The 17290-nt window shown below is 61.9% G+C and overlaps 2 protein-coding genes across 3 annotated transcripts; one reads left to right on the plus strand and one right to left on the minus strand.

The window, feature by feature from the left end:
• The first annotated feature begins 372 nt into the window (after positions 1–372).
• Positions 373–4284, plus strand: LOC133749759 (Friend virus susceptibility protein 1-like). Of its 2 annotated transcripts, none has more exons than XM_062179087.1 (2): positions 373–508; positions 810–4284. In XM_062179087.1, exon 2 carries the CDS (start codon positions 1143–1145, stop codon positions 2571–2573), a length of 1431 nt encoding a protein of 476 aa, XP_062035071.1. In that variant the 5' UTR covers positions 373–508; positions 810–1142; the 3' UTR covers positions 2574–4284. The 2 variants fall into 2 exon arrangements, with proteins under 2 accessions (XP_062035071.1, XP_062035073.1); XM_062179089.1 differs by having other exon boundaries at positions 373–502.
• An 8618-nt stretch (positions 4285–12902) lies between these two features.
• On the minus strand, positions 12903–14496 carry MYL7 (myosin light chain 7). The gene is made up of 6 exons (XM_062178673.1): positions 14426–14496; positions 14191–14266; positions 13964–14068; positions 13564–13642; positions 13342–13390; positions 12903–13004 (listed from the first exon to the last, which is right to left on the minus strand). Exons 1-6 carry the CDS (start codon positions 14459–14461, stop codon positions 12903–12905), a joined length of 447 nt encoding a protein of 148 aa, XP_062034657.1. The 5' UTR covers positions 14462–14496.
• Between the last annotated feature and the right edge of the window lie 2794 nt (positions 14497–17290).

Genomic DNA, 17290 nt, shown 5'->3' on the forward strand with positions numbered 1-17290 from the left:
CGGCCAGCCCCCAGCGCAGCGCTGCGCGGCAGCGGCGGGACGCGCCCGGCTCTCCACCTCGCACCCGCGGCCCGCCAAGACACCGCTTCACCGGAAAACCTCACCAAGCGGCGCGCCGCATCCCGCCGACCCCCGCGCGCCCGCCCCGCCCATCGCCGTAGCCAGCCAATCGCCGCCAGCCCCTCCCCACTCATTGCCTCACTCCGCCAATCGCCATCCAGCGCTCCCCGGGTCGGCCCCACATCGCACGCTGCATCCCGCCGGCCCCCGCGCCTCACGGAGCCACGCCCCTGGTTTCCCAGGCGACGCGAGGCGGGGCCGGGACGGACAGGCTCCCCCTGCTCGCCCGTGCGCATGCGCGTGCCTGGAACCCAGGAGGCTGGGTCCGCGCGGGTGTCCTGCACGGTGCACGGTGGGCACTGCCCGGGTTCCCCGCAGGCTGGCCCTGCTGGCCAAGCGCTTGATTCCCGGCTATCTCTGCAGAACGGTGACCGGAGCCCAAGTGAGGGTAATGTGGACCTGGAAGGGGGCGGTTGCGCTGTAGGGCGGGCAGCGAGTTGGGCGAGAGGCGTGGCGGGTCCTTGCCTTCCCGCTCCTCCCGCCAGGCCCGGCCCAGACACGGTGGACTCTTGTCGTGTCCTTGTGGTGGCTGACTTTGGGTGCCAGCCTGGTCGCTTAAGGAGTGCGCAGAGGCCCTGCGTTGCGGGGGTCTGGGGGGCTGTCTTGCGAGGCCGAGTGGACGGCCAGGCGGGGCGGGCCGAGAGGAAATAAACACGAGGCGGATTGATCGCTCTCCTTCCCCCCTGCAGGCCCGAGACACGCGCTGGGCTTCGGAACTGCAGCCGCGCTGACCTGGGGCTCCAGCCCGGGTCCACGCTCCTCTGGCGGTCAGCCGTGGGCTAAGGGTGACCCCGTTACCCTCCCGGCCCGGAGGCTTCAGACTGGGAGCCGCGCTGCCGGCGTCCCCACGTTGCAGTGGACCTGTGCCACGTGAGCCACGCCGCCCGCCGCTGACCGCCCTCCTGTCAGATACCTTACACATTTCCCACGGGGTCTCTCTCTCTCTCTCTCTCTCTCTCTCCCCCTCCCTCCCCGGAACTGTAGCACCGACCTGGGTCTCAGGAGTGGTTCTGAATTCTAAGATGGGTTTCCTTCATTGGCTTTGGGGCTTCTGGAATTGCCTGTGTAATATGATTAGACGTAAAGACACAAAGGATTCCCCTTCCGACGGTGCGGGCAGCACCTGCAATCCGTGGCGGGAGCTGTTTTTGGAGATGTGCAGGATCAACGCGCTGGACTGCCCTGAGTCACCGCTCGAGGGGGGCCAGGAGCTCGGTGACTCTGTCCATGGTACCTTCAAGCTCCTGTGGGGAACCAGGGAGCACAGCGACGCTGGCTGGCTGCTCCTGTCCTCGCTGGACAGAGTGGTGAGAGACAGAGACAGACTCAGGGATGAGGTTTCCCGGCTGCAGCTCCGCATCAGCGACCTCAGGGTGTCCAAGAGCGTCCTGGGCGAGAGTCTCCTCTCCTGTAGCCACAGGGCGGAGATGGCCGAGAACCAAGCCCAGGCCCTCATCGTGCGGCTGGCGGACTTGCAGCGGAAGCTGAACTCGCGGCCTCGCAGGGTGTCTGCCGTGAAAGTCAGAGCGCTGGTCGGGAAGGAGTGGGATCCCGTACGCTGGGACGGGGACGTGTGGGAGGACCTGGACGAAGCTGCCGATGCGGAGCCCCTAAATCCTGAAGAGGCTTGCTTGCCAGTGGAGCTGAGCCTCCCGCCCCCCAACGTGGTCCCTGCCTCCCCACTCGTGGCTTCCCCCGCCCCGGCAGCAGCGGCCGAGGGCGTCAGGTCTGCATCGCCCGGGGAAGCGGGCATGGCTTCCCCTGGAGCAGCCGCCAGGCAGAGCCAGGCTGAGGCGCCTCAGGACCCCGCCGTGTCACCCCTCTTCCCCTGCAGACAGGTAGCTGAGCCCAGTTCTCGGCAGGCCCCTGAGGCTGAGGCCCACGGTGTGAGCCGTGAGAAGGGTGAGAAGGCGCGCTACAGCCCGAAGGAACTGCTGGAGTTTTCCGCTTTGTACAAGCAGAAGACTGAAGAGCAGGCGTGGGAGTGGATACTCAGGGTGTGGGATAACGGCGGGAAGAACTTAAAGTTGGTCCGGGCTGAATTCATCGACATGGGCTCCCTGAGCCGGGATCCTGCGTTCAACCTGGCCGCTCAGGGAGTTAAGAGAGGCGCTAACAGTTTGTTCGGTTGGTTGGCTGAGACGTGGGTTAAAAGATGGCCCAGCGTGTGCGAGCTGGAGATGCCAGACCTCCCGTGGTTTACCCTGGAGGAGGGCATTCGGAGGCTCAGGGAGATCGGCATGGTGGAGTGGCTCTGTCGCCTAAGATCTGCTCCCCTGCCCTGGGAGGGCCCCGAAGATGCGCTTTTCACCAGCGCTGTGAGGAACCGATTTGTGAGGGGCGCCCCAGCATCCCTGAAGACCTGTGTGGTCGCCCTCTTCTGCGGGCCGGGCCTTACGGTGGGAACCGCCGTCACTCAATTGGAAAACTTAAATGCAATGGGAATGATATGAGCCCAGGGTGGCGAGGGCCAGCTGGTGGCACCTGGCCATCAACAGCTGGCCTAGTGTAGCTGCTGTGATGAATGGCAGATCGTGGTGTTCCGGAAAGGGAAGCGGGTAGGAAGCTGCCAAATTCTTACTCGACTTGCCTAGGCAGACAAGTCCCAGGTCAAGTGAACAGAAGAATCATAAGCACAGAATCACGCCCCTTCATTGATTCCCACAATCGACCCAGTTCACAGACCCAGGACTCCCCGATGAAGAGTTGGCCGAGTCCCCTTGAGGACGGTCCCCGGGACTGCTGAATGTGTGTCGTTGTCTTTCTTCCATCCTCCCTGCGAAGCGACCTGTGGCCTCGGACCAGGGTCGCCCTGTGTCGAGGGAAAGGAAGTGATGAGGAGTCCGGGGACGCTGGACAGCGGCTCTGGGCGCACACTGGGTCCGGAGACCTGAAGCTTCACTGTGGCCCTCCGGTCAGGGTGGGTGCCGCAGAGTCACGTGACAAATGGCCTTCTAGCTCACGTCCAGCTCACAGGAGGCCCGCAGACCCCTCTGGGGCCATTTCCCCATTCCGGGATGCACAAGCTGAGCAGGTGAACTTAACAGCCAGCAGAATCCCCACGTTGGGCCCTGACCTCGAGAGCCGCCTCCACCCAGGGGACAGTCGCCGGAGAGCAGCACCGGTCCCTGAGGGGTTGCAGGGGTGAGGGCCATCGGCAGGCACTTGGAACACGCAGGGGTGAGGTTCCCCTGCGTTGCCATTTGGCTCACCTTTCTGGCCGTGCGGAGGGCAGGTGGATCCTGGAGAGTGGCAGGGCCTGTCCTAAACGTGCGCTGGCCGTGTGGCGGTTGCAGTCGTAGCTGCTGAGCCAGATGTCCTGTCGCTCGAGCAGAACGGCGCATTTCCTGGCACTGCTGTGCAGCTGGTGGCCTGGCGAGGCCGGCAGGATACCTCCACACTCCTGCCTAAGGGCTATCCCCACTCCAGCCTGTGCCGAAGTTCAGTTGGAAGGGCCTGGGTCACCTTTCCGCAGGACAGCCACAGTGGTCTATTGTGTTGATGGACACAGCGAGCAGGAAGTAGAGGAGCTGGGGCGTGGTGCGGTGGTTAAGGGGCCGCCTGGGGTGCTGCGTCCATGTGGGGTGCCTGGGATTGAGCTGTGCCTCCGCGTCCCATCCAGCCACCTGTGAGTGCACGTGTGAGGCAGCAGGTGGTTACCCAAGTACTTGGGTTTCAGCTGCCCACACGGGATCTGGGTGGAGGCCCTGACTCCTGGCCCAGGCCCGGCTGTTTTGGGCATTGGAGGGGGCGGGGAAGTGAACCAGTGGATGGAGGCTCTCCACCCTCCCCCTCTCCCCCCAGTCACACTTTTAAATAAAGAAACACAAAAAAGAAATAGCAACCATTCTGGACTTCCTGTTAAGACCATGTGTGGGACCAGCGCTGTGGTACAGTGGGTTAATGCCCTGGCCTGAAGTGCCGGCATCCCATATGGGTGCCGGTTCTAGTCCCGGCTGCTCCTCTTCTGATCCAGCTCTCTGCTGTGGCCTGGGATAGCAGTAGAAGATGGCCCAAGTCCTTGGGCCCTGCACCTGCGTAGGAGACCCGGAAGAAGCTCCTGGCTCCTGGCTTCGGATCGGCGCAGCTCCGGCTGTTGCAGCCATCTGGGGAGTGAGCCAGCGGATGGAAGACCTCTCTCTCTGTCTCTACCTCTCTCTGTAACTGTCTTTCAAATAAATAAAATCTTTTTTTTTAAAGACCTTGTGTGTCAGAGAGTGAGCAATAACTCAGTAAAATTCTGGGATCTTCTACATGGGGTTTCCGGAGGGTTCAGTGGTTTGGGCACGTCGAGGTCTCCCTGCTGTGCTGAAGGAAAAGTTGTATCTGACCCCGTCTACTGCCAGGAAAAGCCCAGTGCCCAGTGGGCCCATTTGAGGGGCAGCACACTTAGCCTGAAAGGCCGCTAGCTTTGAATGCCATGGGACGGACGAAGGCTATGTGACAGGTGCAGGCTACAGCGCGAGGCGCTCTTCCGCTCGGGCCTCCTGACCCCGCAGAGTCAGTGGCCCCCGGGGTGTCAGCAGCAAGTAGGGATGCTGTGGAGCCTTTGGCCAGCCCCCATGCGTCCCAGTGCAGCCGCCCCCGGGGCTTTGGGGCAGGGCCCTGTCATCTGCAGACGACTGCTGTCCTGGGAAAGAGCTCTGGGTCAGCTGCCAGGCCTCAGTAGACGCTGACCTCCTGCCCATGGGCTCCCGAGGACCATGGGGCCTGACCTGCCCGTCATGTCCTGGGCTCTGACCTAGCCGGGAAGCTGGGTGTACACAGCAGCTGTCCGTCAGCTAGAAGTGTGTGTGTTCACGATCCGGCCCGAGAGGGTCCTGGGAGCACAGGTAAGTCACGTGGATGCCCGTGGTCCTTACCCTGCCACGCTGCCTTCTCTTTCCCAGCCTGCACCTGTGGTGCCGTGCGGGTCCCCTGTGCTCACTGACCGGGAGAGAGGACAAGGGCCTGGCTTACAGATGGGTCCTCCATGGCGTGCGAGCCCAGCTGAGAGTGGACAGCTGCAGCCCCTCTCGGGAACGCCGGGGAATCCCCACCCGGGCAGAGCTCGGGCAGTACGCTGGTTGTGCACTTCGCCAGGAAGGAGAAATGGCCAGGTGTGTGGTGCGCGTCAGTGTGTGCACTGCAGCCAAGTGGTTTAGCTGGATGGGCAGGGGCTCGGCACGTGACTGGAGAAATGGTGACAAAGAAATCTGGACAGCAGGTGTTGTAGATGACCCTCTCCAAGTGGGCAGAGTGCCCGCCGGAGCTGACGGCCCCAGGGGAGGACCTCAGTGGTCGGGGTGGGACACTTTGCTCTGCGAATCCCGGTCGCCCTGTCGCTGCCCAGAGGCGGTGTCTTGGCCGAGGTGGAGGTTGTGTGTGGGCTCAGCAGCAGGGACTTCAGTTCACCAGCGCTGATCTGGCCACAGCCACCACCGTGTGCCCAGTTTGCTAGCAGCAGGGACCAGCCCTGGGGCCCTGTGAGAGCACCGGTCTCTGGATGATCACCCAGCATCCTGGGGGCAGGTCAACTACCTTGGACCGCTTCTGCCGGGGAAGGAGCAGCAATTTGTCCTTCTTGGAAGGACTTTGAACGTGGAGTTTCCTCCTTGTACCCAGGAAGGGATTCTGCCAAATCTGTCCTCTGTGGTCTTACCCACCATCGTGCTATTCCACCCAGCACTGCTTCTGACCCAGGAACACAGCCAAAACGTGGTGATGGGCCCAGGGCATGGGGTTCCCTGGTGGGCCCGAGGAGCCAGCGCGATAGGCTGGCATCGGCGTTACGGTGCCCGCTAGGTGACGGTACCACGCAGGGCTGGTGCGGGACTCTCCAGAAGACTGTGTGTGCTCTGAGCCAGCGTCCATATGTGGCAGTGTCCCCCACAGCCAGGATCGCGAGTCCAGGAACATGGGGCGGGAGTGGGGGTGGCGCTGGTCGTCGGTGCTGGTGACCTGTGGGCAAGAGTTTCGCTTTCTGCTCCTGTGACTCCAGTTCTGCTGGCCTAGAGGTCTTACTGCAGAGGGAGGGAGGCTTCCACCAGGGGACACACAGTGACTTCACTGAACTGGGGGGGGGGGAGTAGTGAGACCCACACCACCTTGGGCTCCTCACGCCTCGGAATCGGTCGGCGAGAAAGGAGGTCCTGTGTTGGCTGGGGCAACTGATCTCGCCCACGAGGGGAAACTGCGCGAGGGCTCCACGGTTGAGGTGAGCGTGAGCGCATGCAGAATAGAGACCGCTTCGGACGGCTCCTGGTGTCACCGTGCCCTGTGACTGCAGCCGGCAGGGAAGCAGGACCTCGAGCGGCCCAGGCTCCGGCAGCAGAGGTTGGACCCCCACCCCGACCCCGCAGAGAACCCCGATTGGGCGCGGTGTTTGCTGAGGGCAAGTGAGTAGGACCAGGTATTTTTTTTTTTTTTTGACAGGCAGAGTGGACAGTGAGAGAGAGAGAGACAGAGAGAAAGGTCTTCCTTTGCCGTTGGTTCACCCTCCAATGGCCGCCGCAGCCAGTGCGCTGCAGCCGGCACACTACGCTGATCCGAAGGCAGGAGCCAGGTGCTTCTCCTGGTCTCCCATGCAGGTGCAGGGCCCAAGCACTTGGGCCATCCTCCACTGCACTCCCAGGCCACAGCAGAGAGCTGGCCTGGAAGAGGGGCAACCGGGACAGAATCCAGCGCCCCGACCTGGACTAGAACCTGGTGTGCTGGTGCCACTAGGTGGAGGATTAGCCTGTTGAGCCACGGCACCAGCCAGGACGAGGTATTCTTGTACAGTCACGTGGCCAGCCACAGAGGCGGGCTGGCAGTCATCGTGTGTATCCGTTCCACCTTGTGAAGGACCCCTCTCTCTGTATGTTAAGTCATACCTTTGTTTTCACTCTTAATCTTGTAAAATAAAATTGCGGACTACATATCACCATTTGCAACGGTGCTGTCAATTTTACGTCAGGACCTGAGTCACAGGACGTCAGGAATCAGCGTTGCCTCACTGGTGCCCCGACCCCAGGTCCAACTCCGGCCCCAAAGCCAGGAGCCAGGTGCTTCCTCCTGGTCTCCCATGCGGGTGCAGGGCCCAAGCACTTGGGCCATCCTCCACTGCCCTCCCAGGCCACAGAAAAGAGCTGGACTGGAAGAGGAGCAACTGGGGCAGAATGGTGCCCCAACTGGGACTAGAACCTAGGGTGCCAGCACCGCAGGCGGAGGATTAGCTAGTGAGCCACGGCGCTGGTGATCCTTTTACTTTCAGTCTATCTGTGTCTGAATCTGGATGTCTCCTGTACAGAATATACTAAGAGTTAGATCATTTTTTTAAATAAAAGATTTATTTATTTGAAAAGCGGAGTGGCAGAGGTGCGGGGGGAGAACGAGAGAGTGAGCGAGAGAAAGAGAGAGATCGATCTTCCATCCGCCGGTTCCTTCTCCAAATGCCTGAAGCAGCCAGAGCTGGGCCAAGTCAGAGCCAGGAGCCAGGCCTCCACCTGGTCTCCCACAGGGGTGGCAGGGACTCAAGCCCATGAGCCGTCACTGTGGCCTCCCACTGTGGGTATCAGCAGGAAGCCGAGCGGGAAGTGGAGCGAGGCCTGATGCCAGGCACTCCGAGTCCCAGGCGGTGGCCTAGCCCACGCAGCCACGCCGGACCCCCCTTGCTCCTGAAAGTGCCCTCGGGGCCGCCCTCCTCCAGGTGCTGTTGTAGAGGGTGGGCGGGGAGGGCAGATGAGCCCGGCGCAGGCACGCGGGCTCTGTCTCCTCAGGGGCAGCTGGGAAGGAGCCCTGACGTCATGAGCATGGGAGGACCGCGGGCAGTGGTGTGGGTGGTTTGGGTCCCAATCCACAGGTGTCTCCTGGCCGTGCTGTCCATGGGTGCATAGAAGCCAAACCTCTTCTCTGGAGTCCCGGAGACTTTGAGAGTTCCCTGCTGTCCCTTAGCCTCTTTGGCCTTCTAAGCCTTCGGGAGCCACCCTGTGTCCTGTTTTCCCTAAATAAGGCTGTGGTCGCTCCCCTGACCTCACTGCCTCACGAGCCTAGCCGCGTAGGCCAACCCTGCGGAGCCCAGACAAGCTGCACGGACAAGGGTCTGGACACCCGGAAGGCCCACGAGCTCCTGCCGAGTGCAGGGAAAGACAGTTCCGGAGCGTGATGTCGGAGCTCTGAGAGGCCCCGGGAGGCATCTCCGAGTGGGTGTGAGGTGGTGGAAAGCCATCGCCACCCCTGGACAGTACCGCCCACTTCCTGTGTGAGGCCGGAGCAGACGGAACATGCGGAGGCGGACTGGGTGCCCTTGACCTCCCCGGGCTGGGGCCGCTGCCATGCAAGACAAGCTCGTCCAGACCGCCCGAGCCCAGGGAAGGGTTTGTGCTTGGGGAAGCTCATCATGGTGCGGGGGCAAGGAGGGCAGCCCAGGAAGCCACCCAGGGGGCAGAGGTAGGACGGCAGAAGGACCTGGGGTCTGCTGGGGTCTGTGTTCCTACACCAAGCCCACCCTCATCCCACGGACATCAGCACTGTCAGGAAGGGAACATTGCTTAGCTGATCAGTGACCCCTGTCCATTCTGGGCACCGTGCACGTGGGCTGGGGGCCAGGAGCTGCGTGTCTCAGCCTGAGCTGGCACAGAGGGGCAGGGGCCGTGGCTGACAGGGAGACTGAGGCACCAGGCAGGTGGAGGGCAGGCCCGGCCGGGCAGCAGGGAGAGGCAGGGTTTGGATCATAAGTCTCGGAAACCAACTGGATGCAACTGGAGCAAAATACAGGCTTCTTTGTCAGGCCCCCATCCTGCTCTCCCGCGCCTCTGTGGCTCAGCCCCTGCCCCCACTTCCGGCGGCTGCCTCCATTCTGTGGCCTCCCGGGAGTGTCGGCCACCCCTGTGTGTGGTGCAGGCTGGGCTCTTCTCTGCCCACGACCCAACGCATGGAACCCGGGTGGCTCAGACCAGGCCGCCCTGGAGCAAGGGGCGCCAGACCATGTTGGCCTGGTCCTGGGAGTCCCACAGGGCGGCCAGGAGACTGGGCAGTGCTGGGAGGGGCGGAGATGCAGTGCAAGCCGAGGGGTCAGGGGGTCCTGGCGGAAGGGGAGGGGAGGTGCTGCTGACGGCGAAGGGACAGGAGGGGAGATAAGGGTCTATTTTGGAGCGGGGTAGCTCTGCATGTCAGCAGCACATCCCGGGACAATCCGCAGACTGGAGAGGCTGCTCCAGACACCTGGGGTGGCAGAGGCGGGGCTGGGGTCCTGGAGGAAAGGGGCAGTGAGTGTGGAGTGCGGGACCGTGGATGCCGTGGGTGCGTGCGTGTGGGGCACAGGCCAGCAGGAGAGGGTCTCCCTGCTTGTCCAACTGCACTGAACTCCCACAGACAGGTCCTGGGGCCAGATCGGCTCGGCTGCCTCCCGGCTGTGTGTGATCTTGGGCAGACTGCTTATCCAGGGGCTGCCTCGGCTTCCCCGTCTGGAAGTGCAGTGGCAGCCACGACAGTTAGGACCGCATCCGGCGGTGGGAATAAAAGGCTCAACCAACAGTGGCTTCCACAGGTGGAATTCAAGAGGATGGAGGAGGAGGTGGCACATGATGGCCATGTGCCCTGTGCTGTCTGGGCCCCCGCCCAGCCACAGGGGGACATGTGCCAGGCAGCAGGGCAGACGGCAGTGTCCCATCTGTCTCTTAAGAGGAAGCCACACCACATCTGGGCTGCACCTGCTGGTGAAGGCTGCCGAAGGCCGAGTCTGTACCCCCGGCCAGGGCGCAACCTCAAACTCAGCTACCCAAGTGCAAGGGCAGACCACCAGGGGCACGAGAGCACTGGGTACCCTGAGGGGGGGAGCTGAAGACTGCCAGGGGCTGCCAATACCTCCCTCCTCGTCCCAGCTCCTCACGGCCCCCAGCAGGACTGGGCCCCCTGCGCTCCTGCTAGAGCAGCCTCAGGGCGCATACTCCCCGTGCCAGGCAGGGCGCCTGTCTGTGCCCTTATCAGTGGTGTCAGCTCTACTAAGGAGAGAATGCAGGGGGTGGGGGTGGGGTGGGGCAGGACTGCTGCTGGGCAGGGGCTAAAGGGGTCACAGGGTAAGATCAGAACATGAGGTGGGGCCCCGCTCCACGGCCTGAGCCTGCGGGAGCCCTGCTGTGCTCCTGGGCACAGGCCTCCAGTGTCCTAGGAGGGGACTGTGGACCCAGGGCCAGATCAGGCGCCATGGGGCAGGTAAGTGAAAACAAGCTGCTGCCTGCCCAGACAACTTTCCCATAGAAGCAGCGGGGCAGGAGAACGGGGCACCATGGAATCAGTGCCGAGGGATTATGGAGGCACAGGTGCGCCCTGGCTGTAGCCGGAGCATCCTGGCATCACGGTCCCCGGCAAAAGGGCCGGGCGACATCACGCACCCTGAGCCCTCTGCCCCTGGGCTGGCTGCCCGCTTCATCCAGAGGAAGACGGGCACTGGCGCATTTCTGTCTCTTTCTGGCAAGTCACACGGGGCTCCCAGCAGGGACCTGTGGGCCTGGCCAGCACCAGCGTGGAGGGAGCCACAGCCCCTCCCAGGCTCTCCCAGCCTCGCCCCCAGCACCGTGGGCTTCCCCCAGGAACACATTGGCCTCCACAGGTGATTGGAGGGGGTCTCTGCTCTCCCCTTCTGCCGGTGCTGCCAGACAGGCGACCCTGCGACACGAGGCTCTCCCTGGGGCCGTCTTTGGGGCCGAGACCCCATCACCACCACGTCCAAGCCTCCAGAAACCGCAGGCCTTGACAGGTATGCTGGGCAGGCTGACTCGGTGCACCCCACAGAAGTGCCAGGCACGCAGGCAATTCAAAACTCTCTGATCGCCACATTAAAAAGGCAAAAAAAAAAAAAAAAGGTGAAATTAATTTTAGCAGTACTTCAACCCACTATATCCAAAATGTCATCATTTCAGCGTGCAATCAATACTAACGTTATTAACGAGGCGTTCTGCCTTCTCCTTTGTACTCAATCCCCAACATCGGATGTGCGTGTTACAACCCACGTCACATGGCTGCGAGCCAAGTGTTCCCAGGCCACTGGAGCAGGTGGCTGCCATGACAGGAGGATTCGTGGCCTCAGAAGGCCCACATCTCCGTCTTTCTGTCATAGACACACACACACCACACTACCACATATACACACACAACATGTTCCGCACATACATACCACATGCTCCACACATACGAGCACCACACACACCACATACTCCATACATACCAGATACCACACATGCCACATGCTCCACAGGCACCACACATACCACAGAAACCATACACAACAGGCACCACACATACCACAGAAACCACACTTACCACAGACACCACACACGACATGCTCCACACATACCACAGACACCACACATACCACACATACCACAGACACAGCACATACCACATATACCACACACGACATGCTCCACACACACCACATTTCACACGCATGGTCCTTAGTTGACTCCAAGCCAACACTAACACAGGCAATTTGGGTGCTGGACAACCACACTGGACATGTGAAAGGGTAATTCTTTTCAAAAGCAAAATCATGACTCTCATACCAAATGAATGAACACCCGCCAAAGGTTTTATTGGTTTGTTAACTGCTGCGGGAACCAGTAGGATGTTGTGCTTGGTCAGAGACAGTCACCGAGCAGCTGCAGGTGGAGACAGCGAGGAGAGGTGTAGACGGTCAGGACTGGAGAGGCGACTGTTTAATGGCTGCACAGTGGGCGTGGCCCCAGCAGCGGCAGGACAGCCAGCGTGCCTGTGCTGGGTGGCGTTCACGTGCCCGTGTGCTGATAAGCCCACTGCTTCTCTTGTTGGTCTGCACCTTGGAGTGAAGGCACAGAGACCCCAGCACCCCCACCCTCATGCCTGTGGTCACTTCCGTCCACGTCGAGTCTTTGACGATAAGCTGTCCCTCCCCTTGCACGGTCTGCCGAGCCAGCAGACGAATGACAGGACCACAGCTGCCGCTGCACCCCGACCTGGCCCTCAGCACGCCCAGAGGGGAAGCCGGGGGCCGCTCTGGGACGGAAACCCAGACACATTCCTGGCTTTTGCGGTCACTTCTAATAAGACTTTAAACCTAGAGTCTCAATGTAGGAATCGGATTGCAAGAACCCAAGCTGCGGCAAGGGAATGGGGCAGCCCCTCTGGCCCTGCGCACTCCCGCCTCCCACTCCCCAGCTGCCGCATTGCAGCAGGCTTTGGAGGGAGGACAGGGCGCTTCTTGCTGGAGGACTGTGCCCTGGGTCTGCACCCCGCGCCCCATCTCAGCTGCCCCTTGGTTCCAATGGTGGGGCCCCTCCTCTCCAGCCCCGGGTTTCTGCAGATGGGACAGGGACAGTCCTCCCCTCCACCTGTCTGACCCTGAACCCCACCAACCCACGAGGCTGGAAATGTGCACCTGCTCTGGCCCCGATGCGGGTCCCTGACTGTTTTTGCAGTGAGAAGTCTGGGTGTTTGTCAAATGGGGTCCTCAGTGCCCTATACACGGAGCCCAGAAAACGGTCCCCCAGAGTGCAGGGGTCACCAGGAAAGTGGGGGACTGTGCAGGTGGGGATCCCAGGGCCACCAGCCAGGCGGTTGGGCTGCTGGCTCAGCACCCACTGCCCATCTTCCCAGCACGGCCTCTGGGAGCTGGGCAGTGCCCACCTTGTGCACCTCCCTGGGCCTGGGGGGGCACGTTCCTCTTCTTTAAGGGGTCAGCCTGGGGAAGGGGCCTGCCCTCCCAGGGCCCTGTGAGTCCCCCAGGAGCCACACGCAGGTCTGATTTGGTAGCAGTTTATTGAGCCGAGCCCCGCGGGACACCTGCCCTACTCCTCCTTCTCATCCCCGTGGGTGATGATGTAGCACAGGGACTTGTAGTCGATGTTGCCGGCCAGGTCCATGGGTGTCAGGGCGAACATCTGCTCCACCTGCGGGCAGCACCCGGCTGAGACACGGTCCCGGGCCTGCCACCCCCTCCGGCCCTCAGCCTTTTCAGCCCCAAGCCCCAAACCAGAGGCTCACATTTTTCTGATGGCCGCATTGGACAGGCTGGGGACGGACGGGTCTGAATGGGGGTCAGGAGTCAAGAGCCCGCCCTGGCCACAGGGATGCCCGCACCCCCGGGCACCAGCACAGAGCCTGTGGCGTCTGCGCACAGCCCTGCCCAGCACCCTCCCTCTCATCACAGCCTGGGGCTGAGGTTAGGACAGGACCCGGAGAAGACGAGAAGACACCAGGGACAAGCTGACAGCCGGGAAGCCTCACCTCGGCTGGAGAGAACTTGTCTGCCTGCGTCAGGAGCAGCTGCTTGAACCTAGGGGTGGGGTGGGGGGTGAGCAGGGGAGGGGGCTCCAGCAGCCCAGGGAGGGGCTCCCCCTCCGTCCCAGCCCCCGGTTCAGACCCCCCCCTTCCCCCGCAGCCACACCACCTTCCCCTCCCTGCTCCCCCACCCCCAGCCCAGGCTGCCCAGGGCGGGGTCACACTCACTCGTCTTTGTTCACCACCCCTTGGCCGCTGGGGTCGAACATGCGGAAGGCGCTCAGGATGGCTTCCTCGGGGTCTGTCCCTGGGGACCGAGGCCACCAGGTGAGCACCTCCTGGGCCTGCCCAGAACGCACCCAGGCGCACGGGGAACCCTCCCTGTCCCAGGGAGGTGGCGCCCCCTCCGTGTCCTCCTGAGGGCTGTGGGCCTGGCCCAGGGGACTCGGGAGGGGACATTGCCGGACCCCACATCAGCAGCGGGTGACTGTGCCCTTGGGTGCTGGGACAGAGGATGTGCAGGGGTGGGCCCCAGAGGCTCTGGGTGGGTTCCTGCGGGGTGCAGGTGTCCCTGCGGGGTGCAGGCTCGCTGTCTGGCTGAGGGAGCCCAGATCTGGCCCGGGCTCACCGTTGAGCTTCTCCCCGAAGAGCGAGAGGAAGACGGTGAAGTTGATGGGGCCCTTGCCCTCCTGCAGCATGGCGTCCAGCTCCTCGTCCGGGACGTTCACCTTCCCTGGTAGGGGGGCAGCATGAGCACAGGGACCACGGGAGCCCAGGGAAGGGCCAGGCTGCTGCTCCTACCCAGCCACGGCTGGCGGGCCAAGAGGATGGGGGACACATGGGGGGGGCGCGCACCGAGCTGGGAGTAGGTCTCCCTCAGGTCCGACTTGCAGATGATGCCGTCGCGGTTCTGGTCGATGCAGCTGAAGGCCTGTGAGGGAGGGGACTTCAGCAGGGGCAGCCCCAGCCCAGGGGAGGGGGAAGGGGAGAGGCTGGGGGGCATGGAGCAGGGGGCATGTACGGCGGAGGTAAGGGAGCCCAGACGGGGCTGAGGCTGCTGGCGGCGGCGGCGGGAGGGGCGGACACTCACTTCCTTGAACTCCTGGATCTGAGCTTGCTCAAACATGGAGAAGACGTTGGAGGAGCCGCGATGGGCCTGCTTGGTGGCTGCGGCCTTGCCCCGGGTCCCTGCCTTCCTGCTGGCCTGCAACACCATGGGTGGGGAGGGGTCCCCTCTCCAGCTCCACACTCCCAGGAGAACCACGCACACACACACACCCCGGGCCCAACACAGGGGTCCCTGGCTCTACCCTGGACTCACCATCCTGATGCTCGGCCTGGCTGCTTCCTGCCTCCGGGCCCAGCCCCCTTTATGTCTCAGCCTTATCACCTGGAGCTCCAAATAAGGCGAGGACGGGAGACAGGCCCAAACTTGGCGGCTGGGGCTGGGCGAGGACGAGGGGCCGGCACGCAGATTCCAGCCACATTCCTGGAGCCCTTCACCTCCGTCCACCCCACAGGGCCAGGCCCCATGGCCCTGAGCAGAGCGGCTCCTGGCTCTCACCACTCCAGCTGGTGAAGGAGGGCCCCGTCACCCCGCCTGGCCACCCCTCGGGCAGGTGCAGCACAGCCCCTGGTCAGCCAGACAGGACAGCTGGGCGACGGCCAGTCACAGGCCCTCTGAGAGGCTCAGGGGACATGGGGGGTTCTGAGGAGGGTCTCTGGCTCGAGATCCTCAGGGAGTCCCAGCGGTCTTGGCGAAGACCCTTGGCTCTGACGCCCTGTCAGTTTGATCAAGGGGTAGAAGGCGGCCCCGAGTTGGACACCTGGGCCTGGTTTGGGAGTTGCCCGCCTCACGTGGCCTGCCCTGCAGGGCACCTCTCGGTAGACATTTCCATCTCTGCCTTGGGGCCTTGCTGTTCCCCCAAGCTCTGTCTCAGCTCCGTCGGATAGGCAGGGAGGGAGCGTGCTGAGGACACACCTCCCACCTGCCTGGTGACTGATGAGCTGGCAGTCCCCTCCTGGGCACCCGTCCTGGTGAACGTCCGTACCCTGGGGGGCCAGGCACGAGCCTGTGTGGCACACAAAGGTGTGCAGCACAGACCCGGTCCCCAGGCATCCCCGGGGCCCTCTCGGTGGCATCCCAGAGCCCTGGGGTGGTGCTGGACTGCGGGGCACGGGGCCCAGCACCCTCTGCTGGAAGTGGGCAGCTGGAGGCGGCAGGTGGTCCCTGGTGGGGAGAATGCAGAGCCTGCACCCCTCAGGCCCCGGCCCCCTCCCCTGTGTTGAGTGTTTGTATATTGAGTTTCGTAACACTTCATTACTGGCTGCAAATGACGGTCACTTCATTCAGATGTGTAACCCACCCACCCAGGAGTCTTTTTATTTTTTAAAAAAATAAGATTTATTCATTATACATTTGAAAGGCAGAGAGACAGGGAAAGGGGGGGGGGGGAGATCTTCCAACTGCCAACTCAGTCCCCAAATGGCCACAACAGCCAGGTCTGAGCCAGGTGAAAACCAGGAGCCTTGGGGCCGGCGCTGTGGCATAGTGGGTAAAGCCGCCACCTGCAGTGCCCGCATCCCATATGGGCGTTGGTTCGAGGCCGGGCTGCTCCACTTCCTATTCAGCTCTCTGCTGTGGCCTGGGAAAGCAGTAGAGGATGGCCCAAGTCCTTGGACCCCTGCACCCATGTGGGAAACCTGAAAGAAACTCTTGGCTCCTGGCTTCAGATCGGCACAGCTCTGGCCATTGCGGCCAATTGGGGAGTGAACCAGCACATGGAAGACCTCTCTCTCTCTCTCTCTCTCTCCCTGCCTCTCCTTCTCTCTGTGTAACTCTTTCAAGTAAATAAATAAATCTTAAAAAAAAAAAAAACAGAAGCCTGGAACTCCATCTGGGTCTCCCACATGGGTGGCAGGGCCATGCTCCACTGCCTTCCCACACACTTTAGCAGGAAGCTGGATCAAAAGCAGAGTAGCTGGGACTTGAACCGGCACTCCCCATATATGGGATACCGGTGTCACAAGCAGGGGCTTACCCACGTAAGCCCTCACCCATGAATCTTTGCAGGTCACACCTCAGTGTGGGCCCTCACCCATGAATCTTTGCAGGTCAACACGGTGCCTCAAACTGTCACACAAAGGAGAAAGAAACGGCCATTGACATAAAAATGTGTTCTGATATGTGACTGTTCCAATGTGAGCACGTTTCGTCCTGATGAGCTAACCGGATGTTTGCACCAACTTAAATGACTGAGAAGGAAGATAATCCAAGTAATTCTACATGAGAAGTTCCAGAAAACAGGATGAGGAAAACATAACATAAAGATGGCCATTGGGGGATCCACGCTCTGGTGCAGTGGGTAAAGCCTCTCCCTACAATGCCAGCATCCCTCATGGGCGCTGGTTCGAGTCCTGGCTGCTCCACTTCCAATCCAATTCTCTAAAGTGCCTGGGAAGGCAGTGGAGCACGGCCCAAGTGCTTAGGCCACTGCCACCCATGTGGGAGACACGGAAGAAGTTCCTGGTTCCTGGCTTTGTCCTGGCCCAGCCCCAGTCATTGTGGCCATTTGGAGGGTGAATCAGCGGATGGAAGATCTCTCTCTAATTCTGCCTTTTAAATTAAATAAATTAAATCTTAAAAAAAAAAAAAAAAAGATAGCAGTGCCTGCCGTCTCACAGCAGCCTCCACGGGGACTTGGAAGTTGTAATGATTCGGATCCCTGCCCCCCTCAGCGTCACCACCTCAGTGCTCTGAGCAGAGCAGCGTCCGGCCGGGTGCTCCCCCTCCTGCCCGCAGGGCCGCCGGCACCTCTGAGCCCACGTGGGGCCAGTCACTGTCCTATCTGGCTGGCCTGCTGCTCTTCACGCCTCAGAAGGACACACAGGGCCGGCTGGCACGTCCGAGGGTGCGCAGTGTCTCTTCACACACTGTCCCCAGGTCCTTGTGCAC

This window comes from Lepus europaeus, chromosome 20, assembly GCF_033115175.1.
Source record: "Lepus europaeus isolate LE1 chromosome 20, mLepTim1.pri, whole genome shotgun sequence".
Taxonomy (NCBI): Eukaryota; Metazoa; Chordata; class Mammalia; order Lagomorpha; family Leporidae; genus Lepus; species Lepus europaeus.